The sequence below is a fragment of the Ictidomys tridecemlineatus genome, unplaced genomic scaffold (assembly GCF_052094955.1).
Source record: "Ictidomys tridecemlineatus isolate mIctTri1 unplaced genomic scaffold, mIctTri1.hap1 Scaffold_40, whole genome shotgun sequence".
NCBI classification, from domain to species: domain Eukaryota; kingdom Metazoa; phylum Chordata; class Mammalia; order Rodentia; family Sciuridae; genus Ictidomys; species Ictidomys tridecemlineatus.
Window position 1 is genome coordinate 386,169 of NW_027522604.1, and position 26,176 is coordinate 412,344.

Consider the following 26,176-nt stretch of genomic DNA (forward strand, 5'->3'; position numbering starts at 1 on the left):
CAAGTCCAGAGTCATACCTTCCCGTCCTCCCCCAGGGCTTACTGGCCTGTCAACATTCCTTTAGGGCCTCTCCTAGATGAGTGTTGTGGAGCCTGCTCTGTACAACCCCTTGAGTTCCTGCTTGGCTTGCTAGTGAGTAGCCAGTGTTGGACACAGAAGTCCTTAAGTCACACCCATCAGCAAATTCTGTGTCCTTCACCCAGGCCGGGTATGTATATGCTGGCATGTGCTCTCACTTCCTGCTTGTGCATGTCTGCCATCTCAGCCCAGGCAAGAAACAAGGGCTCCCCCGAGGTCTTTCAAGGGTGTGTATCCACCCTGCATGTGGGCATGCACTTCCTTATTCCCAGGACTCTGGTGGACCTCACAGGGCCTGCTGCTGGCATCTCCTCCACCTGACTTTCCTTCAGTTTCTTGACCACTGTCCTGTTCACCCTGAAGGGCACGGTCACCTTGGACAGTGGTATGTTTACACAGTGGCCACTATTTTCATCAGTTGCCTGGGGACAGGGCTTCCTGTGGTGAGCCTTCCTCATGAGTGGGGCTTTCCAGGTCTTGGCCTGACAGGTCACACAGTGACACTGCTCAGATGGGGATTTTGGGAAAGCTCCACCTGCTTCCTCAATTGTTGCTAGCTGCTGAGTCTCAAGGCTGTCACAGAGTGGGGTGGAGGCAGGTGGGACTCAGGTAACTCATAACACCAGAGATCTCCTATCTCTTTCCAAGAGGCTTCCATTTCCTTGAGTCCACACCCTGTGGATCATTGTGTTTGATTTTCCAGAAATCGGAACCATTGATTTTGACCATTTTTTTTTGCAGTACTTTCATCATTTTAAGGGAGTTCAGATTTCTGGGAGTCCCAACGTTCTGGAAGCCATTGTGCCAGAGTCCTTTGTGTGGCCACAACAAGTGGCACCTCTTGTGTGGCTGTGTCAACAGGTGCAGTGGGTGTGGGCTTCTAGGAAGCTTCCAGAGGGCTGGGTGACCGAGCACTGGTGGCTCATTTCTAGTCCAGGGGCGTGCACACAGCCTCACCTGGGTGGGGCCTGGTGTCCCTGGCCCGGTTTTGTGTGAGTGTGACAGCAGTTGGTCCCTATCTCCTCATGGTGGCCCTTCTCTCCCCAGACTACTTCCCAAAGCCACAGATCTTCACCCAGCCAGAGACAACAACAGCTGTGGTGGACAAGGACATCTGGTTCACGTGCTCAGCAGCCAGCAGCAGCAGCAGCTCCCCCATGACCTTTGCCTGGAATAAGGACAATGAGGTTCTGGCCAACGCCGACACAGAGAACTTCTCCCAAGTGCGCACGCAGGATGGGGAAGTGATGGAGTACACCACCACCCTGCACCTCCGTAGGATCACCTTTGACCATGAGAGTCGCTATCAGTGTGTCATCACCAACCACTTTGGCTCCACCTACTCTAACAAGGCCCGGCTCACAGTGAATGGTAGGTGCCCCCTGTTGGTCTCTCCTAGGAACCCTGCCCTGGTAGCTGCCCACCTCAGAGAGGACGAAGGCGAGATCTGCGATCAGACCGCACTGTACCCTGGGCTCGCCCAGGGCAGGTTCTGCAGGTTAAAGCACCCTCTCCCTGGGCTTTGGGTGACTGTTGGGAGGCCGGGTGAGAGGCAGAGCTGAGCCTTAAACTTCTCTGGAACCACGCAGTCCAGTTTCTAGGTCCCACATCCCAGACCCTGGGGAAGCTGTGCCCTTGAGTGGGTGGCACTGCTGTGGAAGCACAGGCCAGCCCGGGCAGGGGCAGGTCCCCACCTCTCAAGACAGCAGAGAGCAGGACAGGTGTGGGGAAGGGTGAGACAAGGTCCTGTACTCAGAAACCAGCTTGTAAAGAGCTTCTCTCTTCAGGGCTGCTATTTTGGGAGGGGGACGGAAGGAGTGTGAGTGGGCATCTCCCCGCAACCTGAGAACACAGGGAGATTTTTCTAATCATTAAAGTGCCAGTGACAGAGTTGGCTCGAAGGTCATCAGAAGTGCTGTTGGGCTGCGCTCAGTCAGTCCCGCCAACCACAGAACAAACTTGACCACACTCCTGTTGTCTTGGCGTATTCTTAGAGAGAGGCCTCACTGCCACCTCAAAACTCAGGCAACTAAGTGACTCTCTGCCAGGGCATTTGTTATCTACACCAGGTAAATGAGGTCCTGGGGTGCTTACCCACATCTCAGTCCTTTCCTATATTTTATTTAGAGACAGGGTCTCACCGAGTTGCTAAGTTGCTGAGGCTGGCTATGAACACTATCCTTCTGCCTCAGGTTCCTGAGCCACTGGGATGACAGGGGAGTGCCACTGGCTGACCAGAGCAGCTTGGACAGGAAGCGTGGTGATGCCTGCCATTCAGCTGGACTCTGACTCTGGCGTCCCACTGCTTGCTGAGCCTGAGCCAGTGAGCCCAGTGCTTCTGCCTATGTGTGCTCAGCAGCATGGCCCTCAGGCTGCCCTGGGGATGCATGGACCTTCTCTCTGTGATTGCAGCTTGGTGAGCAGGTATTTCTGTTCCCTAGGCTCTGTCCTGGTGGCTTTTAAAGGCAGGCGAGCCTCAGTCCCCGACTCCCATGGTCCCACCTGTGTGACCCATTTCCTATGAGGTGCAGTAGGCAGAATGTCAGCCACAGCTTGAGACTCCATCCCCAGCTGGAGTGGACAGGTGGAGGAAGTGCCAGGCCGTGGTGGGGGGAGGCTGCCACTTTCTCTGGAAAGCTTACTGCTCCTGATTGAGGTGGCTGCAGCAGTCCTGGGATGGTGGTGGCACAGTGCGGGGAGGTATCGAGCAGTGGCCCTCTCACACTGGGGGTCTCTGCCCAGAGGTGTTCCCAGAATTTGCAGCCAGCTGTCCTCTGACCTCCCCCTTTGTGTGTGTTTTCCAGTGCTGCCATCATTTAACAAAATGCCCCGAAACATTGCCATCCAGACTGGCACCATGGCTCCCCTTGAGTGTGTGGCCACCGGCCACCCAAACCCCCAGATTGCCTGGCAGAAGGACGGAGGCACATATTTCCCTGTGGCTCAGGAGTGTCCCATGCATGTCATGCGAGATGACGACGTGTTTTTCATCACTAATGTAAAAATAGATGACATTGGCGTTTACAGCTGCACCGCCCAGAACTCAGCAGGCTCTGTGTCAGCGAATGCCACCCTGACTGTCTTAGGTTTGACCCTTGGTGTACTCTGGGGGGTATGTGTGCACGTGCATGTGTATGAGTCTGAAATGGCCCTGAGGGGAAGGCCTGCGGAGTTGCTCTGTGGACCCTGGGGGTTATGGGAAGGTGTTGCTACTGTTTGAAATTTGGGGCTGCTTTTAGGAGTATTTTACTCTTTTAAAAAAAATGTTTGGGGTCCTGGGGATTGAACCCAGGGCACTCAACCACTGAGCCTCATCCCCAGCCCTATATTGTATTTAGAGACAGGGTCTCGCTGAGTTGCTTAGGGCCTTGCTAAATTGCTGAGGCTGGTTTTGAACTTGCAATCCTCCTGCCTCAGCCTCCTGAGCTGCTGGGATTACAGGCGTGCCCCACCACCCTGGCTCCTATCTCTTTAAAAAGAATAAAGGCCAGTGTGGTGTCAGAGCCTTGAGTAACTGGTGACCAATGAGCATGCAGGAGGAGTGTGGTCCTAGTCAAGAACAGGGACACAGGACATTTTGAGAACAGGAACCTTTATGACCAGAGATCAGCCATCTTCTGAAAAGCTTGCCACACTGACGAAAGCCCTCAGGTGGGATTATGCCATGTCTAGAGAAACAAGCAGACCCACAGCACTGAGGCCTCAGAGTGAGCATGCCATTTCTTGATCTCTTGCAGAGACCCCATCCTTTGTGGTACCCTTGGAAGACTTCGTCGTGTCTGTGGGGGAGAGAGTGGCCCTCCAGTGCACAGCGACTGGCAGCCCCTCCGCCCGCATCACCTGGCTCAAGGGGAACCGCCCCCTGAGCCTCACCGACAGGCACCACTTCACCCCTGGCAACCAGCTACTGGTGGTCCAGAACATGGTGCTGGAGGACGTGGGCCAGTATACCTGCGAGATGTCCAACACGCTAGGCACGGAGCACACTCACAGCCAGCTGAGCATCTTGCCCATGCCTGGCTGCAGGAAGGACCACCATGGCATCTTCACCATCGCCATGGTGTGCAGCATTGTTCTGACGTCGCTGGTGTGGGTGTGCATCATCTACCAAACCAGGAAGAAGAACGAGGATTACAGCATCACCAACACAGGTGGGCACGGTGGCTGTTCATTTCCAGGGCAGGAGAAGCCAGGTCCACACTCTTTGTCAAAAGCTCTCATGCTCTGGGAACTTCAGGACCTCTAGGAATGTGGTTCTGGAGACCTGAAGCCTTGGTCCTGCTGACACTGGGTTCATACTCAGGGCAGAGCCAGAAATGGAACTGCCTTGGGGCTGGGGCTAGGGCTCAGTGGTAGTGCACTTGCCTGGCATAAGTGAGGCACTGGGTTCGATCCTTAGCACAGCATATAAATAGATAAACTAAAGGTCTATTGACAAGTAAAAATTAAAAAAAAAAAAAACTTCCTGCTGATGTCCTCTTCATAAGCGAAAGTGGATTGTCCCTGAAACATCACAGTGCTGTGGATTTATTAGTTCTGTCTCCCTTCCTGTCACTCTTCCCCATCTTTTGTGGTCTCACATGCTTTTGACCTGGGCTCAGGTTCAGCTCAGGTCTGGGAGGGCCTCCTACCTGCACTGACTCTTGGTCTCTGCACAGCCTGGATGGCTGTTGCCAGGGGATCCTGTTCGGGGCCTGACAGTGAATGCACATCTGCATCTGTTGTCACCGAAATCCTGAATACTTCATTGTCTTATCTCCTTGCAGATGAAACCATTGTGCCACAAGATGTTCCAAGCTACCTCTCTTCTCAGGGGACCCTTTCTGACTGGCAAGAAACCTCAATCAGGACTGAGGGTCACCACTGGGCCAAAGAGCACATTGAGAGCAATGGTAAGGCCTCTGACACAGTGAGATGGAGCTCTATCTAGGTGACTGTCCTCCATCGGTGGAGATGGCCTCTAGCTCCCTATTCAGGTGTCTGGCATTAGGTGGGAGGGAGCATTAGGTGAACAAGGCAGCTGCTGGCCCAGGACTCTGCTGTTCGGCTCAGTCCTGGTCTGTGAAAGCTCTGCAGAGGTTTCAACATCCTGTCTCCCAGGAAGGTCACCATCGGGCTTAGCAGTAAGCCTCCCAGTCGGGGTAAGGTAGGATCACTGTCAGAAACAGCTGAAGGGAAACCCCAGGCCCTGAAACCAAGCCGTGCTTCCACAGTTGGCCCTTGGTATCTGTGGGTTCGAGTCTCTACACACTAGAAATATCCAGGGCAGAGAAGGTGCATGAACATGCAGCCTTCTTCTCCTGGCCATTATTCCCCCAAAACACAGTCCAACAGCTGTGCACACAAAGTTACATTTTATTAGTCCCAATGCTTAATCTACAGGTTACTTACATGGGACAGTGTATTTAGGTTATGTGCAAATGGTGTGTTATTATATATAAGGGACTTGAGCATCCCTGGATTTTGGGATTTCTGTGGGGGCTCCGGCACCATGAAGGTACCAAGGGATGCAAGTGCAGGGGCAGTGCCTAAACCTGCTCTGTATTCTAGACTCGCAGGGAAAGATCTCTGCAGGGGGCGCTATTTCAGTTGGTGGGAGATTATGAGCGCTTGCTGAGCTGTAGGCTGGGCCTGAGAGAGCTGCTCCTCTAACATGGCTGCAGATGCTCAAGGACTGCTGGGAAAGTGGTACTAGAAAACAGGCCCATTGCCAGCTTCATGGTGGCACAGTAGTAACTCACCACTGATAGAAAGACTATAGCAGCAGCCCCACCCATCCTGCTTCGCAAGCTCACTAAGACGTCCTCTGCAGTTTCTAACCTGGGGAGTCTGTTGCAGGTGTGTGTCTGAGAGATGCAGGCCTCTTCAGAGGTTGACGTCCACAGCATCATGCGGAGGCAGCCCAAGCTCTGTGTTAGATACAGTAAAGAGCCCTGGAAAGTAACAGAAAAAGCCACTGGGACACCTGGTCCACCTAAGATGGGTAGGTGATGCTTCCACCAGGAAAAACAATGCCTTTTTGAAATCAAAATCTGGGTTGACCCACTCACTAAATGAAGAGGGGAGGCACCTACATTTCCGTCTAGCACTCTCTAAATTTGGGATTTAGTATATAAACAGGAAGCTCTTGCCTGGTGTCCTTTTAATTCTAGAGGAGTGTGTCTGTTAGTTACTATTCATGATACAGTAAACCTGAGCAAGAATTTTCCAGAATAATAAGCAACATAGGGGGTTTTAGTATCAGTTCACCAAGGCTGTTTTGAGGTTAAATTTCTAATTGTTCAGAAAACTTTTAACCCTGCATGGTACCTAATTCAATTGTTGGGGTTTTTCTTTTATCTATTTTTTTTTTGCCTGCCTCTGATCACAGTAGCATGACTACATTCTCTAAGTAAAAGATTTGCTTAATCTGGGGCATGTGAGCAAGAAGGACCCCATCTCCACTAACAGTGTGGCATGTGCCCAGCCTTTTCTGTGAAGGTCTTTGGGGAGAAGGCATTTGCAGGGCCGAGGGGCAGGACCCCACTTGGGTGCGCGTGGGTGGCCTGTTCTGTGGGGGTGGCTCTGACCTGGCCCATCTCTCCTTCAGAACCCAGTGGCCCTCTCGTGTGCAGTGACTGCAATGCTGACATGGACAGTTACTCCAAGGAGCAGGCCCCCCACCCTCAGCCCACATTCAGGGACAGCACACAGCCAAGTGCACTGCGTGGCCAGGATCCCAGCCAGGGTGACCAAGGAGACTCTCCACATCAGCCTCCCAGCAGGGCCAGGGATGGGTCCCTCTACCCCAGAAACCACGACAGAATGCTGACATCCTTGAGGAAGCTGGCAGTGTCCCTAGATGTAAAAGGTGATCCCTTACTGTCCTCCTGGCCTCCCTGGCAGCTGCACTAGCCACCACAGATGGTCATGCTGGAACTTGGCTCTGAAGGCCTTCTCTTTCCCCAGGGGGCTCCGCCTGTACTCTATAGTGAGTCTGTGTGACACGGACCCCGCAGACCTGCAGCCCTGCCCTGCATTCCCTTCAGACAGCACGGAGCTCCCAGAGGCCTTCTTGGCCTTTCCTGCTGTCCCCAGCGAAGCCCAGCACTCAGCAAAGCCCAGCTCCTTTCCAATGGCCACCTCCCCCATGCATGTGACTCCAGTCCTGAGTCCACTCCACTGACAGGATAGCTCCCTGGGAAATGGAGGGGACCACTGCTGTCAGCGCCCTCAAAGCTAGGCTCTGTCTACCTCAGCTCCTGTCACACCAGTGTCCACGGGAAGGAGAGCCCGGGAGGCAGCTTAGGGTCACCGTCGCTGAGCAGTACATAGTTGTCACTTCCGTGTGGAGTACAAGCCGGGCAGAGGACTCACATCTGAAGCACAGAAATGCAAGAGGCTATTTGTGTACAAAAGGCAGAAAAAAGTATTTGATACGGTTGTACATAAGAGTTTTCAGAAATTTCCTATATATTATATATCCTTGACAGAGGCTATTTTAATCTTTAGTGCATGGTTAACAACAGAATTATACAATTTTGACAATATTATTTTCCTATAAGGTTGCTGTTTCCTTGGAGGGGGGTTAGGAAGAGTTCTGGTGCCTTAGTGCATGGCGGGAATTTAGAGACAAAAACCACATTTGTTTCCTGGGTTTCCTTGTGGGTTTGGAATGACAGGGAGTCCTTGGTGTTGTGTGCTCTTTGTAGTCATGTTTGGCCTGCGTTGGTGGCTCCTGCAATGTGTCTTTGCTGTGAGGGGCTTTTCCCTGGAGGCTTGCTTATTTGAGGGGTGGAGTGAAGGTTGCTAATCCACCACAAACTATGGGTTAGGATGGTAGGACTTTCTCCCTTCTCTGAAGCTCACTTTTTGTTAAAAGCAAATGTGGTCTTGTCCATGTTGCCAGATTGTTAGCTGAGGCTTTTTATTAAAGCAAAGGCTGCTGGTGTTGGTACCTGTAGATTTTTCAATAGTGACATTTTAATTCTGCCAATATAATATTACATTGGGGGTAAAAAAGATCAAGTTCTCACCTTCCAGGGCTAGCTCATGTCTACTGAGGAGCCTGAGCAGGCCCACCCATGCCCTTCCTTCACACAGATGGGACTGGGTGTGGATTACGTAAGATTTAGCCCTAGACCTGGGTGTGTTTGCACTTTTGAGACCTGTAGTTAACCGTCTTGTGAGTGCCAATATGTAATTCACTGAAAATTACATTGAAACAAATAAGGTCCTTAAGAAAATCTCAAAGTACATTTCTTTAGCCAAAAAGCTGAAGGGAGATATTAGCCAAATGGCTGCCTATATCAGATTTTCCTGTCAGAGGTCATCATTGTTCCAGAGGTCATCATTGATCCATTGTTTTGTCCTCAACTGTTAACTGATAAATGTTACTTCCACAAAATATGTGAATTTGCTGCTCCTGAGAGGCAATGTGAAAGAGGAAGTATTACTTTTATGTACAAAGTTATTTATTTATAGAAATTTTGGTACAATGTACATTGAAAACATGTAAAATATTAAAGTGTCTAACAAATGGCATTGAAGTATCTTTAATAAAAGTTCATTTATAAGTGTTGAGCATATGGCAGGAATGAAAATTGGGATATATGGTGTCTTTAGGGAGACAACAAATGGCTTTTGTTGGCTAGAAAAAGTATGTGCAAAGCAGGTTTGCAGGCTAGAACCATGCAGCTTATTCAGCAAATATTTATTAAGCATTTGCTAGACACTTAAGCATAGGATACCATGGTAAGCATGATAGAAAAGTTCTCGTAGGGAACCTGTTAGTCTATTAGGGCAGGGATATTAGTTAAGAGCTATGATAAGGATCTAGATCAAGTTTCAAGATAAATTGTCTTTGAGGAAATACTGTTTAAGCTGAAACCTGATGGTTGAATACATATCATCTAAGCACTGCTTGGAAAACAGTCTACCTTCTCTAATCCTCTAATGTCCAAATCCTGTTAACCAAATTATTCATTATATGTTCAGTAGTCAATACAAATGAGTTACTGGTACTCTAAGCAATTGAAATTGACATGACAAAGAAGTATATTTTCCATTCCTGGTCTAGAAGATACATGCCAAATATAGCATGACATTTCTTCATTTTTAAATGCAAAAAAGATAATGATTTTAAACATCTTACAAACAGCAATTTGTGAAAGTCAACAACAAATTCTTCACTCAGGTTTAACCAAATTTTGATAGAGTAAGTTCAGTTTTTAGCATAATATATGTCACTTGGATGGTAAAATAGCATCCAATTATATGTTCAGTATCTGATGAGAGTCCAGAGGTAGGATGCTATATATTTTAAGTTGTGGGTTTCTTTAGCAAGATTTGACAACTGGAGTATATAATGAAATATATAATGAGATAAGCCTAATGGAGTTACAGGAAAAGTGGAATTTATGAAGAGGTCTAGGCTCAATAGAAAAAGGTGAAAGATCAGAGAATTGCTGATAGAGTGTGCAAAAGGGAATGTCCAAAAACTGAAGGGAAGAGAATGAGTGACAAACATCACCAAAGAAAGTGGGTAAGGAATGAGGTACTGAAATATAAAGCATCAGAAAAGGGATAGTTTTGGGGATGGCAAGTTTTAGGGTGTGGCCATGGGAGTAGATGGATGAAAGAAATGGAGAAAAGCAAGTAACTGAGAGTCTATGATGTTGATTGTATCTTGACATGGGTGGAAGATGGTGAGGTTTAGTGGTGCTGTCAAAGCTTTAAGCCATGTGTGAATATTTTTAAATATCTGAAAATTACCCCAGTTGGGGATCAAATGGGAAGTAAATCTCAGTACAGGGTATATGCAAGAATCTGATTTAATAATCAGCCTACAATCCCCTATAGAAGGAAGAACAAGGAATTGCTTAGAAGTGATGGAATGCAGACAGGATGCAGCTCTGGCTTCATCAAAAAGATGTGACCATACTTCAGGCAAGGACTTGTGAGCCTGGGGTGGACAGATTGAGTATGAGGTGGAGTTTGGTGGAATAAAATGGGAAGAAATATCTAGGGGCTCAAAAGAATAAAGATTTGGAAACCCAAGGCCTTGGTTGAGAATAATAGAAATGGAAAAGGAACTGCACAGGGTCGGGCTAATGAAAAAGGTGATGAAAGCCAGGGATAAAGGTCTTGATTTTAGTTGATTTTCAAACTCTTTCTAGAGCTCGAATGTTAAAATGTTTCCCTATTGATGCAGACAGCAGTACTCAGCTCTATAAGCCAGACAATAATCTCTGCCCGGTGGCTGACTTTCTTCCTTAAAATATGAGGCCTCTTAGGAGAGAAGTAGGCATAGCTAGGTAAGAGTCATGGTGACACATTTAGAGTTCTTCTGTTTTCATACAAACATATTTGCACACAAAGGAGTGCCATCTCATGTAGGGACTCCCAGGTGGAATCATCTTGGGCATTAACTGAATCAGTTGACGTTAATAGGTGTTAGTCAGCTTTCCAATGCTGTGACCAAATAACTGAGATAATCTTCATTAATAAGGAAAGGTTCATTTGGCTTACAGTTTCAGATGGTTGCATGGCCCCATGGCCTTTGGGCCTGAGGTGAGGCAGTCCATCATGGTGGGAATATGCAGCACTCCTGCAAGTTTGCCAGAGAGCCCAGAGAGACAAGAAAGGTCTGGGATCTCAATTACCCTCCAAGGGCATTGCTCCAATGACCTAACTTCCCTCCAATAGGCCCAACCTCCTAAAGGGTCCACCATCTCCCTGAAACACTAAAGGCTGATAACCAATTCTTTAAGACATAGGCTTTTGGTGGACATTTATCCAAGTGATAGCCATGGGTTTATTTATAATTGTGGATTTTATTTCATTTACAGTGACTATATATTAGTACTGAATTTATTTCCAAGTGGTTTCTTATCAGTCAAATGACTCCTTTAAAAATTCCAACTCATAAAACAAATATTGTAACATTCTAAATTTCCTAGACTCAGAGTATTGAGATAAAGAATCATCTTTGACCAAGTCTGTTGATCTGTTGAAGGCTATATATATATATATATATATATATATATATATATATATAATTATATATAAATATTTATTTGTTCTAGTCATTAAGGCAGAGAGGACACTCTTTCAGAAACTCCTAGGTGGAATACCCCCCCCTACCTTCACCACAAGAATGCCTGGATCATGCTGTCCTAACTGATAGCCTTAGGATCAAAGAGCCTCCTGGAGATGGGCATCGCCTGCCAAAGGACAAATAACCTGTTTATTGTGGCATCCCTGCCACCTGGAGAAGCAAGAACCAAGAAAAGACTCCTCCCACATGGAAACCTTATACATACTGATCCCCTTTGATCTGTACCACTATAAATAAAGCAGGCACAGGCTTCTTCTTTGTTAGAAGCTAGACCCTTCTAGTAGGTTCAACTGACCATGCAACTGCTTTACATATATTCTTGCCTGTTTGTCTTTAATTTCTTGATATATTAGTTTCATAACTTTTATTGCACAGCCAGCCCATCACTGCTAGGGGTACCCACCCTCCTCGCCCATGCAGGACATGAGCAAGTCAAGTCTACACAAATTGCAAATAGAAGGAAGCCTAATAGAGGCTTCCTTCAACCATCTGGGTTTAAGATATCAAAAGAAAATTGTAGAGGGCTGGGGTTGTGGCTCAGGGGTAGAGAATTCACCTAGCATGATTAAGCCCTGGGTTTGATCCTCAGCACAACATAAAATAAATAAATAAAATAAAGGTATTGTGTCCAACTACAACTAAAACATGTTAAAAAAAGAAGAAAGACAGAGAAAACTTTAGAAGTTGTAAAGGAAGGACACCATTGATGGCTCGTACAAAATTTTCCTACAGTCCCATATTAATCTTTATGGAGTTCCACTAGGGAATATTAAGGCAAATTGAAAAAAAAAAAAAGCAGAATCTGCAACAAAACCCAAAGGGTGGGATATAAGCTAAAGGAGATGTAAAGTTTAGAAAGGATTAGCTACTGAGCACCAGGAATGTGATAATGAGCAAAGTCCATCTGAATCCAGCAACTTCATGTGCTACAAGCAGAGTGAAAGGCATGTTGGCTTTTCATTTTCCTTCAATGTAGACTCTTACTGTACTGCATGATATGTTGGCATTTTGATCTATTTTAAAAATTAGACTCCAAAGAATTTGAGTATTATTCTGTTAAAATTGAAGTGCACACAGAAAAGAGTGTTTGAGCAGGAGAAATAAGATGAAAATTTCAGGACTCTTTATCTGGCATTAAGGCAGAGGCTCAACTTCAGGCCAACTTTGAACAGTTAAAGGCAATACTCAAAAGAGAAGGAGTGAAAGCCTTAAATAAATTGAATAAATAAGTATAGAAACGGAAAAATAAATTGATCTTGGAAGAAGAATTGGAATAAATTAGCAACTTGTTAGAAATAAGGGGTTTCTGATTAGTTAATTAACTCTTTGGTAATTCTTAGAGACACATTCAATAATTATGAAATATACTATAGAACACTTTTTAACCTAACTGCTGAATTTCCTACCTGGGGCCCAAAGTCAATTTAATGACATTGAACTCGCCAGGAGGTGAGTATGCCTCATGCACAAGCATCAATCAAACACTAAAAATGTAGAGATTTTCAGAGAATAATAATCAACAAAATGTGCATTATTAGCTCAGCCAAGAATGTATATAGTGTTTCCTTTGTTTCTTCTTTCCCCTGCTGCTACATATTTGGTCTGTGATTCTTTGTGACATCTATTGGAATGCCTGGAGACAAGAACCAGCTTTCCTTCAGATTGTCCAACATTCTTGATAACCTGCCTGTGGTATACAGGCTCTGGTCTTCAGAGCTGTGCAGTTTCTCACCGATCTCAGCAATAGGTGTTCAAACTTACCACATCACACATTTGCTGATTTCTGACGTGAGCAAATGGATCTTAATGACATTCTAAAGCATAGACTCACTTGCATTACCATTTTTGAGAGAGAGAGAGAATTTTCTTTTTAATATTTATTTTTTAGTTTTCGGAAGACACAGCCTCTTTTTTTTTGTATGTGGTGCTGAGGATCAAACCCGTGCTGCACGCATGCCAGGCGAGCGCACTACTACTACTTGAGCCATATCCCCAGCCCACCATTACCATTTTTGAGACCTTTGCTCCCATTTAAAATCCCAAAGAGTTTTCTGCCCCATCACCTTCATTCCCAATTCTTCGTCATGTATATATTCTTGTCCTACACTCAAACAGAACAATGTTGCCCTTATCTACAAAAATTTACCAAACATAATTTGGTTTGGGACTTGGAATGCTCATTTAAATCAATGAAAAACATTTCCTGTTTCCTTGTGAAAGGTAATTTAAAGAACTGGCTGTCCCCCAGCACTGGGATTATGGCAGGAGACCTCAGATAGCTCCCTGCAGTTGTTTTGGCTCCTCTGTTGGATGGCCATGTCATTGATAGATGGTGCCTTGAAGGTTGTGTATGCACTGTATTGTTGTAAATATTGTGGGCACTAAACCATGAGTGAGCTTCATTTTTGTTCTATTCATTTTGGAATGGACAAGACATTATTTTCTGTTTCTCGAAATAATACTGCCAGACCTCTGAAACTAGTTGGAAAGTTAGATTTGGGCCTTTTAGATCTGCACTGTGAGGAAGTATAACCACAGGATTCCTAAGAGGCCACTTTACAAACTGTAGAACTGTAGAACTGTAAAACTGAAGAATATTTTGTTTCCTGGCCGAATGGAAAAATGAGACCAAAAGAAATGCCCAAGTAAAGATTTCTTAGTAGAAATCACTTTAGATTGAACTATGATTTCTCATGGTTATGAGCAAATAGCCACCTGTCTCAGAGAAGAGACTGAATTCTTCTCTAATGGAACTTAGCTGGAGTAGCCTAAAGCTATGACTTGAACAACAGTCTGTTTGTCTCCCTTATTCATTCCCAAGGGTGGTCTGCAATGAACTGTGCTTTCAAGAGACATTAATTTCTAGCATGAAAAAGCCCAGGTCCCTTCATTTAAAATGCTTTCTGAACACTATTTTACATAAGACCTTCTGAATAATTTGAAAAATGTTGGCCATAGCAGAACTAGGCATGGTTTAATTTTACCTCCAGATGCTTCAGAGCAGAGTGGAGGAAACTTCAGATCGGGCTCCATTGTTTGTAGCAGAAATGCTTCCTCTTGTTTATTTTGGGGAATGTGAGCCAGGCTATTCCAGAGGTTCTCCTGAATTCCTTCTTCCTTTATATTTCTATATTGAATGTTATGTTTCTGCACCTATATTTTTGGTGAAAATTTTCAGAATCAAAATGCAGCCACTTGCTGGGTGCAGTGGTGCACACCTGCAATCCCAGAATTTTGGGAGGTGAAGGCATGAGGATCACAAGTGCAAGGCCAGCCTCAGCAACTTTACAAGGCCCTAAACAACTTAGTGAGACTCTGTATCAAAGTTAGAAAAAAAAAAGATAAGGGGGATGGGGATGTGGTTCAGTGGTTAATTACATCTGGGTTCAATCCCTGGTACTGTGATAGTAGGAGCAAATGTGACTCCATTTTGTTTTATGACTTCATCCTTTAAAACAACCATGCAAAGTAGGAGAGTCATGACTGGAGCAAGATGTGCTTTTCCTTTCGCTATAGAAACCTTTAAGAACACAGAACTACCTAATGAGGTATTGTTTCTGTAACCAGGGTAATGGGGCTCTGTTTCTGTAACTGGAGTGACTGGGCTAACTGTGATTGGTTAGGCTTCCCTCCACTTGACTGCACTGTCCCGCTTCTGTAACCTGGCTTGCTTGCATTGGCTAGACCACCTGAACATCCTTTTTGAGGTTTTCAGGATTATAAGGAGTGCTCTTGCAATTGTTCGGGGCTGATCAGGGGAATAGCTTTATGTTCTGGTCAGCTGCCACTGGTGTGCTTCAATCAAGGCTTAATTTGATTATATGTGAGTGGTCTGGAAGTCAGCTTATGAAACCCTTGGACAAAGCTTTAACTATTACAGTACAAAAAATAAAAAAGCCTCCCATGATAATTTCCTTACCATTTCACAGCTTTCACCAACCATGATATTGCAAAGCCAAAGGCATTAATTTAGTCTTTTATTTAAAAACACCATATCTCACATAACTACCAGCTAAAAATTCACTCCAAGATTCTGTGAGTTTTTATTGCCTTGCTTGTCAGCTATTTCTCATTAAATTTCTGTTGCCAGAGGAGTTAAATATCCTGGATACCAAACCATTTATCCTTCTCTCTGCACTCTACTTTCCACCAGCAGTGGAGGCTATAATTTTATTTAATGTCCCAGCAAGCAACTGCAGAGTTATTTCTGATTCTCTGCAGTTCACAAGTTTTTGATCATACCCAACTTTAAATTCTCTTTCTTTCTTCCTTATTATTTCTTTTTTTAATGGATCCTAAGTTTATTCATTCTGTTGTTCTGTTACTTTCTTTGTACCAGTCCTTAGGCTACTATGAGCCAATAGCAGGACAAATCTTCAAACCAAATTCTTCCCCATTATGTAAATAACATGAGTAACATTGAAATCATTATCTAACCTTTTTGATACATCACGTATAAAATAAAACTTTGTAGGTTGCTAAACCACACCATCAATTTCCTGTTCTGATCATATGCCCATACTGATTACCAAACATCTCTTCTTATCCAACTCAACCCTTGCAGCAATTCTGCTCTTCCACATATATGCATAGAAATTGTTTGAATAGAGTTCATGTCCATAAATAATTATATTTAGCATATACACAGAATTTTATGATTCCACCCTTACTTATGAATTAATTTGCTATGGTAGATTTAATAATTCCCATTACCAACATTTTATAGTTGGATGAAATAAAATTCAGAGAATAACATTTCAAATTGCCCAAACTAGATTCTGCCTCTGTAAATACATTCATTTTTAAGTTCTGAAACATGTATTTTCCCTGGTCTGCTTTGAAAAGAAAATGCAAACTTAACTTTTACCAATATACTCAATTTTAATTCCTTTACTTCAAATGACATTCAATTTTGGCAGATAAATATGACTTCCCAGTTATTTCAAAACGTTAATTTAATTGCATGATTTCACAGTTGAAATCTATTGGAGTTCTTTGTTTTCCTAACCCAGGGAACATAAGTGCAGAGAGAGTTCAAATTACTCGTTAAATTACACACTCTTATTAAAGTACATCTACTATGTTTTATAGGCTAAAACAATATTTAGGTATCCAACTACCTTTTATTACTTATTCACACTTGGAAAAATTATTATCAAATATCATCTACATCATTCTTTATATGCTTCTTTTGAAATTATATTTGATAAATTCTTATGAAATATTATCTACATTATTCTTCATATGCTGCTTTTGAAATTATATTTGTTATCTACACATTGTATTATATATATAATATTATTATTTTTTTATGTATTGAATTTATATATTTGTGAATTGTAAAGACTCAGAACACAAGATCTAAATTTTCAAAATTTTTCAAGACACTTCTAATACTAAAACTTATTATTAGACATAATTTAAACAAAGCATGTGTTTCTTAGATCAAAATATTTTCAAAATTATCAGATTATATTTATCATAAAATATTGAAAAGACATGGAAATACCAAATCAAAATAAAATCATCCTCAATTTTTCCCTTCAAATAAAACCTTTATAAAACTTTGGTTTTACTCAATGTTTTGCCTAGTAAAGAGTAGATTTTTGCACATACTAAGAATCAATGGACATTATAAAATGAGAAAATGAATGAATGATGGATGTCAATCCATATGAATTCTAAACAAAAATTAGATCAATGTATATGTATTTCTTTTTAACTTGTCCTTTTTTCACTTAAAATATTCCTAGCAATTACATATATTCGGTATCTTCAAGAATACAATTTTTATAGCTGAATCATGTTCAAGTCATTCAATTGAGTGAGTTACCTCATTTTAAATCTATGAGAAGAGATTAACATTTTTTTGAATTAGTATGACATACCTCTCCCTGACATTGCCCTGCTTCAAACCCCTACTGGATCTTTAAAAGTCCAGGATGCTTCACAATTGGAGATGATGTGCCCATCTGGCCCTATTGTCTCTTTTTTTTTCAGAGTAGAAATTAGAAGTTTATTAAAGGACAGCAGAAAAGACTTCTCCCAGAGGAAGAAGGGGACCCAAGAGGTGGAATCCCGCCCTATTGCCTTTTGACTTTGTTGACCCTAACCCAATTTCTTCCAGAGAAATTATGTACCATTTCCCAGGAGTGACACCATGCTCTCAATTTGTGGGCCCTAAAGCACCTTCCTCCTTCCACCAGGGATGCCAGTCTTACTCCTCATCTTAGAACACATGTGTAGCCTTCTAAATCCAAATCCAAGATTTTATTACTAAATCCTGTATCACAGTGACCCTCAGGAATCAGCATAAACCCCACAGAACAAGAAGTTGAGTAGAGATGAGGAGAACTGAAGTTTTATGTCAATTCAGAAGAAAGAAAAGAACATTTTGGTTTGAGTGAGTAGCCAACCCTCTAGACAATGTTATTTTCCTGTTGTCCATGAACAAGAAAAAGCCATCTAAAGCAGCACATTCTTTTCTTCTCTTAAGGTAACAGTGGAATTCAATTCTTCTCTTCTGAGGCCCCGAATGATTGAGAATGGATTGGTAGAGAATAAAACAAGGCTGATCCACTAGCTGCTGGAATGCTGCAGCCCCCAGTTTCAAGAAGTAAAAATGACCAATGGGAAAGGGAAGACAGTGGCTCTAGCCCTGCAGGAAGGTAAGCAGAGATGCCTTTCAGGATTCTATAACTGGTCACTAAAAGACGAATCGAAAATAAACCCAAGTACAGGATTTTGATGAGATACCTCATAGTAATTTTATATAGAAAAACTGGTAAGCTTTGTGTGGGATAAAACATTTAGCTAGATTTAACTTTTCCATGATGTGTGTGTGTGTGTGTGTGTGTGTGTGTGTGTGTACTTCAAAACATCACATCACACATAATAAATACATAGTTTTACATGTCAACTTAGAGTGTCATTAGACTTGCTCTTGGTTTGGGTGTTTTGATTCACATCTAGGTGGTTACCATCTCTTTGCTACTAAAACCAAAATGGAAAATAATTTCAAGGTTATAAGCTGTTAGTCAAGACCAACTATAACACTGGGCAGCAAGTGGCTGGCTGTTAAGACTTGGAGAGGGGATTCCTGAGGTATCAGAATGATGTAGTTCATCATCAGGAAAAAGAAACTTAAATGCATAATATAGTGTAAGAAGTAGAGTAAATGTGAAATATAAGAAAATAGAAATCTTGCTTTAGAACTATTTAGGTTTATAGTTGAAAACTATGATTGAATATAATTATCCATAATATATTTAATTTTTAAAACTATTATAAACTTGCAAGAACATATAACTCTTACTCAGAGCCCTGATTCCCAAATGGTGGCAAATTTGCCTTAAACATCCTTATTATGGTACAAGTGAAGTAATGTTGGAATGTCCAGATCATATTTATTAGGTAGAGCATATTCAAGATTATCTTGTTTTTGTTGTTGTTGTTTTTGTAATACCATTTTGAGAGTGCAACTCAAAGCAAAATGAAAACTTCAAGGAAGTTGAGGTGAAAAGCATTATGGGAGGCCTGGCTGACACCAAATTGAGAAAACATATTTAAATATTCATAATTAAAATGTACCAGGAACTTGTAACACGAACTTTCTATGTCATTAGCTGACCACCACAAAAACCTTGCTCCTATGCATAGATCAATCACACTAACTTGGTATTGCCTCTGTTAAATTTAGCAGCAGCCCATAAATACTTTTTTTCTCAAAGAGAAAACCATTTTCTACATGTAATAGCTTTCAGAGGTTCTTTGCTTTGACTTATACCTTGGGTGGAGGGAAAGAAGTTCAAAATACTCATTAATGTGCTTCAGGCATATAGAAAATTGATTCTATTTCCATGAGAAATAACTTTTAAATTATATAAATAGTTGAAGTGTCCTATATAAGGAGGAGAAAAACAATTTTAAAAATCCATTTATCTTCTTCTGTAAAATGCCAGATCAATTTCACCTATCAATGAGGGTAATTATATTTTTAATATAAGACTTTTAACACCCACTAGACCTTTATCTTTATTCATTGGTAGATATTTAGTTCTTAAATGTAAAATAGAGAAATGTCAGCTTTCATTTTGTTTTTATTTAATCATAATAATAATCATGGCTATCTTACTGCTTCTATTTTCTTCCTAGCTTCAGTGAGGAGGCTCCTACTCTCTTTGGAATGCTGAACAAAGGGGAATCCTAATTGAATCATTTTCTGCAATCCTAATTGAATCCCTTCCTCAGAAAACTCATTATTATTAGTAGTAGTATTAGGGACTGAACCAGGGGTGCTTATCCGCTGAGGCTCATCACCATTCTTCTTTTATTTATTTATTTTTTTAAATTTTGAGACAGGGTCTCCTGAAGTGGCTCAGGGCTTTATTAAGTTACTGAGGCTGGCTTTGAACTTGCAACCCTCCTGTCTCAGCGTCCTGAGTCACTGAGATTACAGGCATGCAATATATGAAGAGCTTTCAAATATTTGTCTTGGAAAGTTGCTTTCACTTTTATTTTTCTTTGTGTTTAAGTTATGGGTTCAGACATACCTATGAATATAAGAAAGTGAAATTCTACCTTGATGTTCCATTAGAGCAGAAAAAAATATGTGCACATCTGAATTACATGTAGAAAACAGTGGTAAATTCTGTTAGAAACTACATTTCTCCCTTTTTCTAATTCAAGACAGGATTTCCTGTGTTTTTGCTACTAGCTCACACAGAATTAAGCTTGATTTGGATGAATAAGAAAGTGTTGTAGATAAATTTTTAATGGCTGTAGAGTCTGTACCTATAATATTAGTCTTTCCACTTAAATAGTAATGAACATGTACAATAATTTAGCCGTCTTAAACATTAGCAGGCTGAATGATATTCTAGACTCCTCAAAGAAAATTTGATTTTCAAGCCTGACTGCATCCATTTTTCTTTCTCCCACTGGGGCTTGCATATGGTTGTTGTCAATAGGCATCTGTTAAAGGAGTGAGTGATGGAGGTAAGGACTGTTACTAGACATCTGCAAGGTAAAACTTATTCACCAGCTTATTAACTTATTGTCTATCTTTAGTTATTGCCCGTATCCCTTAAACATTTTTTTCTACCATCTATTGTTCATATTTTTCTCTGAATTGTTGTTATTAAAATACTCCATCTTTAGCAAGTAGCCAACTTTCCCTTTCATGCAGAATGATAGAAACATGACAGGCTGAATTGTCACTCTTAAAGAGAATTAAATAGATGTTATACTAAACCTTGAGAGTCTTATGGGTAGAAACTTACCAGAAATATTTTCCTAGAGGATTTTTTTTTAAATAATGTATGTCAATTAAACTTTTTTCCTTAGCCTCCCTTCCCCAAGTATGGCATTGTACAAAAAGGTCAGTTACACATTCCAAAGTTTAACAACTTTGGAGAAACTAACAGAAAAGAACAGGAGACACTAATATGACATCCATGACCCCTAGCCAGTCTCTGGATGGGACTCAAGAGCTCTGTAAATGTCTTAAATTCTATGCAAAATGTTGTATTTTGTGTTGATGGACATTTTTTTCACCTAATCTTTCTTTGACTTTCAAATTCATAATTGAGAGAGCTTTAAAAAAGAAATTAAAACACCTGAACAAGAGAAGAAAGGGTGTTTGTAAAAGTGAGGGGGATGTGTTGGGGAATGCTTCAAGACTTCCTGTGTTTGTCAGATACCACCTATTACAGACAAGCTGTAGCTTGTCTGGCCAGTTAGTGGGAAAGCATATATACCTACTGCACATGAAGAGTTATAAAAAATAATCACATGTTTACAAAAATAAATGTAAACAAAAATTTTCATAATCCTATATAATCTTATTTTAAACCATCTTAATTAGACATTGTAATAGCTGTGTAATGAATTTCCTAAAATTACTTGTTAAATCTTAATGTGAATTTGTAAATAGGCTCATCAAGCCTCAAAAACCTGAGGCTCCTTTGAAGCTAAACCACCTTACTAAAACAAGAATAATATCCATAAATATTATAGATCTGGTGAACTGGCTTTGTAACTTAGCATTGCTATTTGATTTTAAACATACCATATAATTAATCTAAATCTTATTATTTAAAAATGTAGGTTAAATGTCCCTATAGAAACTAAATTACTTCCTGTTAAGAAGTTTCCCTTTCTTTAAAGTTCAAAATGACTTCTGATATGCCAGTGAATAAAGCTAGGAAATGCTTCCTTTCCAGAGAAACAGACCAGGCAACTTACAAATGTGTGACATAAATTTAAGAGGCATTAAGTCATATGAAGGGAAATGAAGCAGGATAAGAAGAACAAATAACATCAAAGAGAGGGTACTCTTTTACATGCAAAGACCAAGAGCAAAGAAATTGCCCTAATATTGTCATATTTTGATTATTGTGGACATCATACAAAAAATGTAAAATACGACAAAGAAAAGTCAAACTTAAGTAATTTGGATATACTCTAACATGAAAATTTTAAGGGCATAAAATATTGATTAATAGTGGTAAATCTGTCAAAGAAATCCAAAAGAGAAGCCTTAATATCCAAAATATACAAAATTTGTAACTCATGACTAATAAATTTCTTTTAAAACTAGAAATATAAAGCACACACTTATTCTAGAATATCAATGAATTTATTTTCATAGGGCTTAAAATTTATTTTAAGGTGTTTAGAAATACATTAATTTATTTGAGTAGAAAAACATGTCTCAGATCTAACAATTATTTTGCAAAACACAGTACTAGTTATCCATAGACTTCATGTGTATTAAGCAACATTTGAGGCTTACTCCATATCTAGGTCTTCCAGACCTGTGCTATATTAATGTCAACACCATGTGTTTTAATGAGATTAAAAAAAATACTTGTTTCAACCCTCCTGAAATCATCTTGATCATTGCAGGTTGATGCATAGAAGTTATGCATTTATAATCTAACTTTTATTCTTCATCTTCAACATTACAATCTATGTGGGTTTTTTTCTTCTTTTTACTATCAATCTTCCTATTTACCTTGATTTTCTTATCTCTCACATTGAAGATATATAGATCCCTTTAATTTTGAATTTATTTAATGTGTTTGTAAGAGGGAAAAAAGTAGTTCAAAAAGAAAAAAGTCAAATTGCTAAATATTTATTGAACATTAATAGCAGATAATGTGCTAGATACTGGGTAAGAGTAATGTGAAAGAAAAAAATACTGTATTCAAAATATTTGCTTCTTTAACATTCAGGAAATGAGAAAGAAAGAGGGAAAGAAAGGAAGGAAAAGAAAAAGAAGAGTCTTACTTATGCAATTCAGCTCCCACACTGCTAGGCACATAATAAGCATTTAATAAGTGAACATTCACTAAATTGATTATAAAACATAGTATTTAGCTTTTTTAAGCTCTTCTACATAAAAACCTAAGTACAACAGCTAAGCATGAAACTTTATGATCTCTTCAACTCCCTGGGCTTTAATATGAAGGGAGCCAATTAATTTCTAATTGTAGTTAAGAAAAGAGATAGATTCTTTCTAAAATGCCATGAAGGTGCACTCTACAAGCTCAGGATTTTGTTCTCGAGAGACATCATCCAGTTTTCTACCACACAGAGACACTGGGCCAGATTAAATGAATTTTACCAATCTGTGCTCAGGGACAGAGCATGAAGCAGAGTGGAGCAAGGTTGGAAACATGGGAGAGACTGGAGACAGGAGGTGGGATGGGTGGGGGGCTGGAAGGGGTTTCACCAGGACAGATAGACCCATGGGGGCTGAAGTAGGGGAGGTTGGCCACTAAATTTAAACTTTTATGTTTTCATTTAACTCCAGTTTAGAAGCTACCCTTCTAAACCAAAGCAAAATGATTTTTTGAATATATTAAGACCAAACGGAAATTTTGACTGCTGCTTTTTTTCATAAGGCCTCCCAAAATGTTCTCTTTCTTGTTATGTTGGAAGCCATGCAAATCTTCAGGATGCCACCTGGTGTTCTTTGAACACATGATCTATTAAATTACCACTTAGAGACTGCTCTGTGTGTTCTATCTTGATTCACTTTATCTTTTTTTATAATCAATTTTTTAATTTATATATGATAGTGGAATGCATTACAATTCTTATTACACATATAGAACACAGTTTTTCATTTCTCTGTATACAAAGCATATTCACACCAATTTGTGTCTTCATACATGTACTTTGCATAATAACATCCATCACATTCCACCATTGTTTCTAACCTCCTATTGCCTCCCTTCCCCTCCTACCCCTCTGCCCTATCTATAATTCGTCTATTCCTCCCAAGCTTCCTTTCCCTATCCCACTATGATCAGCATCCTTATATCAGAGAAAATATTCAACATTTGGTTTCTTGGGATTGGCTAACTTCACTTAGCATAATCTTCTCTACCTGAAAATGCCATGATTTTATTCTCTTTTATTGCTGAGTAATATTCCATTGTGTGCGTATGCCACATTTTTAAATCCATTCATCTACTGAAGGGTATTTAATTTGGTCCCACAGTTTAGCTATTGTGAATTGTGCTGCTGTAACATTGATGTGGCTGTGTCCCTTTAGTATGTTTTTTTTAAGTCCTTTGGGAATAGACTGAGGAGAGGGATAGCTGGGTCAAATTGTGGTTCCATTCCCAATTTTCCAAGAAATCTCCATACTACTTTCCCTGTTGGCTGCACCAGTTTGCAGTCCCACCAGCAGTGTATAAGTGTATCATTTTTCCCACATCCTCACCAACACTTATTGTTGTTTGTCTTCATAATAGCTGCCATTTTGATTGGAGTGAGATGAAATCTAAGATTTGCTTTATCTTTATGAAAGCATTATTATTATCCCTATTGCAGCAATGAGGAAACCAAGTCCCAGAGTGTTTTTTTCTCTATTCCAAGGTTGGTTACCCGACTCTTTTGCTCCAAATTCTGTGCCCTTAAATGATTTACAGCCTCTCTCTGCACAAGAGTTCTAGGATTGAGACGTGAAAAAGGGAGGGCCAGATTAAGGCTCGGAGAACCCTTAGATGCTCTTAGAAAGACCTCAGTCCTCTCTTCCTTTTATTTCACTCAGCACTGCTCTCTGCATTCTGGCTGCCCACAACATTGTGTTCTCTCTCTCTCTCTCTCTCTCTCTCTCTCTCTCTCTCATTAATTATTTAATTAAATCTTAATTAGGTATATATGATGTCAGAACACATTTTGATTCATTGTATATAATTGCATCACAACTTTTCATTTCTCTGGTTGTACACAATATAGCATTGCACCTTATATGCAAAGAAAAAGAGGGATGAGCTGCTCAGTGAAGTTGCTGCCAATGGCTGAACAATCCACATATCCACTTTCCTCAGGAATGATTTCACGTCTTCACTTCCCTCCTCAAATCCCCAAATCTTCTCCTCATCTTCTTCTCTACTGATGCTGCTGCTTCCTGTTTCATGGAGGAAATAGGTTCAGAAACTCTTTCTTCACAAGCACCCTCCCAGCACCATGGGTGTGCTTGGCTCACCTGTGCCCAAGTGGGTGCAGCCCACACTCCCACCCAAAGCAAGCCCCTCACTTGGTTCTAGATGCTTAGTCTCAGCCACTGTGCAAGCTGCTTATTCCCTGTGTCCGCCTCTATTCTCTCTGCTAGATCATTCCCATCAGCATAAAACTCTGATGGGATGCCTTTCTACAAAAGGAAGCCTCCTCCCTGGCCCCAGCTGTCAATGCTCTGATTTTCATTGTTCTTAGAGCCAGGCTCCTCACTGCCATTAGTTTCTATTCACTATCCCCCTCCACTTGTAATCTTTTCCCAATAGAATTTTATTTCCACCAAAATTTAAACCCATCTTTATCAATGTCAACCAGAAGGCTTTTAATGTCTCCCCTTGTCATTTCAATGACTTAATTTCTGCCTTCTGAAATTCCAGCATCAAGGCTCATCAAGGCTCATCAAGGCTCAGTCTCCACCTAACAGCAGCATTTGGGAACCTATCAATTGTGTGTTCAGATGTGTTCCTCACAGTCCTTATCTGTAATTATTAAATTCAAGCTGCTAAGAAAACTGAAATGGTTTTCATAACTTATGACAGCAAAACCAGATCTGAACACTGTATATTCTTTATTTAACCTAATCAGTGGTGATGCTGATACATAATGACATAGAAAACTACTGTAATTGATAGCAAAGTCATGCCTCAGATCCTCCTTGGAGGTGTTACATAATATACAGTTTATGCAGCTGAGCACATCCCGCCCCAAGGAATCTAGAAAAATAGTTATGGACCTGGAGTATAAATCTAAGATTACATTCAGGAAGATAAATTTATTTGTAACTAGGCATGTTTTGATCATATATTAGCTTTACAAAACAATGTTATTTTATGGGAATGAAAATAAACATTGGCGTTATGTTTATTTATATCAAATAACATCTTCAAGATAGTATATATCTTAATTTTACATGAAACATGTAATTTCTAGTTATTGTATATAATTTAGGTAGATAATAATAAATAAACTTGTCAGAATCTTCATAAAACACCTGCTTCAAACAGTAATACTTGGAGAATTATTATTTATTACTAAAGGGGAAAATCTCTATGGAACTATAATTGTATTTTTGCATAAAAACAAAGTAATTTTGTTAAGCATATGGCATTATTCAATAAAATATTTTGTGGTCATTTAAGTTTACAGTATAAAATGCAAAATCATAGATGAGAACTTCAGTTGCTCTATTCAGTAGACATATTAATCTAGCTACTTTCCATAGTGTTACAAATATTAGCCCTTATAAATTGTCAAATTGTCTATATAGTAGGCAATACTATAATCTACATCACAGACAATGAAAGCAAGAAAAGAAAGGGTAAATAACTTGCCCAATGTTATTCATGTTGAAAATAGATTTGGTTCAAAATAATATGTATGTCCATTGTCCTAAACCAAAGCTAATGGGGCCACAGTAACCCACAAATACTGTTATTTTAAAATAATTTGACTTAAAATAATTTCAGA

At 40.8% G+C, this 26,176-nt stretch overlaps 1 protein-coding gene across 1 annotated transcript in view; it reads left to right on the plus strand.

Moving 5' to 3' along the window:
• Positions 1 to 6,972, plus strand: part of LOC144373456 (leucine-rich repeats and immunoglobulin-like domains protein 1) — a 56,314-nt gene extending 49,342 nt beyond the window's left edge. The window contains 7 exon segments of the mRNA XM_078036525.1: positions 1,126 to 1,449; positions 2,883 to 3,164; positions 3,816 to 4,229; positions 4,845 to 4,970; positions 5,917 to 5,944; positions 5,946 to 6,061; positions 6,668 to 6,972. Of these exon segments, the coding sequence (XP_077892651.1) occupies positions 1,126 to 1,449; positions 2,883 to 3,164; positions 3,816 to 4,229; positions 4,845 to 4,970; positions 5,917 to 5,944; positions 5,946 to 6,061; positions 6,668 to 6,972 (1,595 nt within the window).
• The last annotated feature ends 19,204 nt before the right edge of the window (positions 6,973 to 26,176 follow it).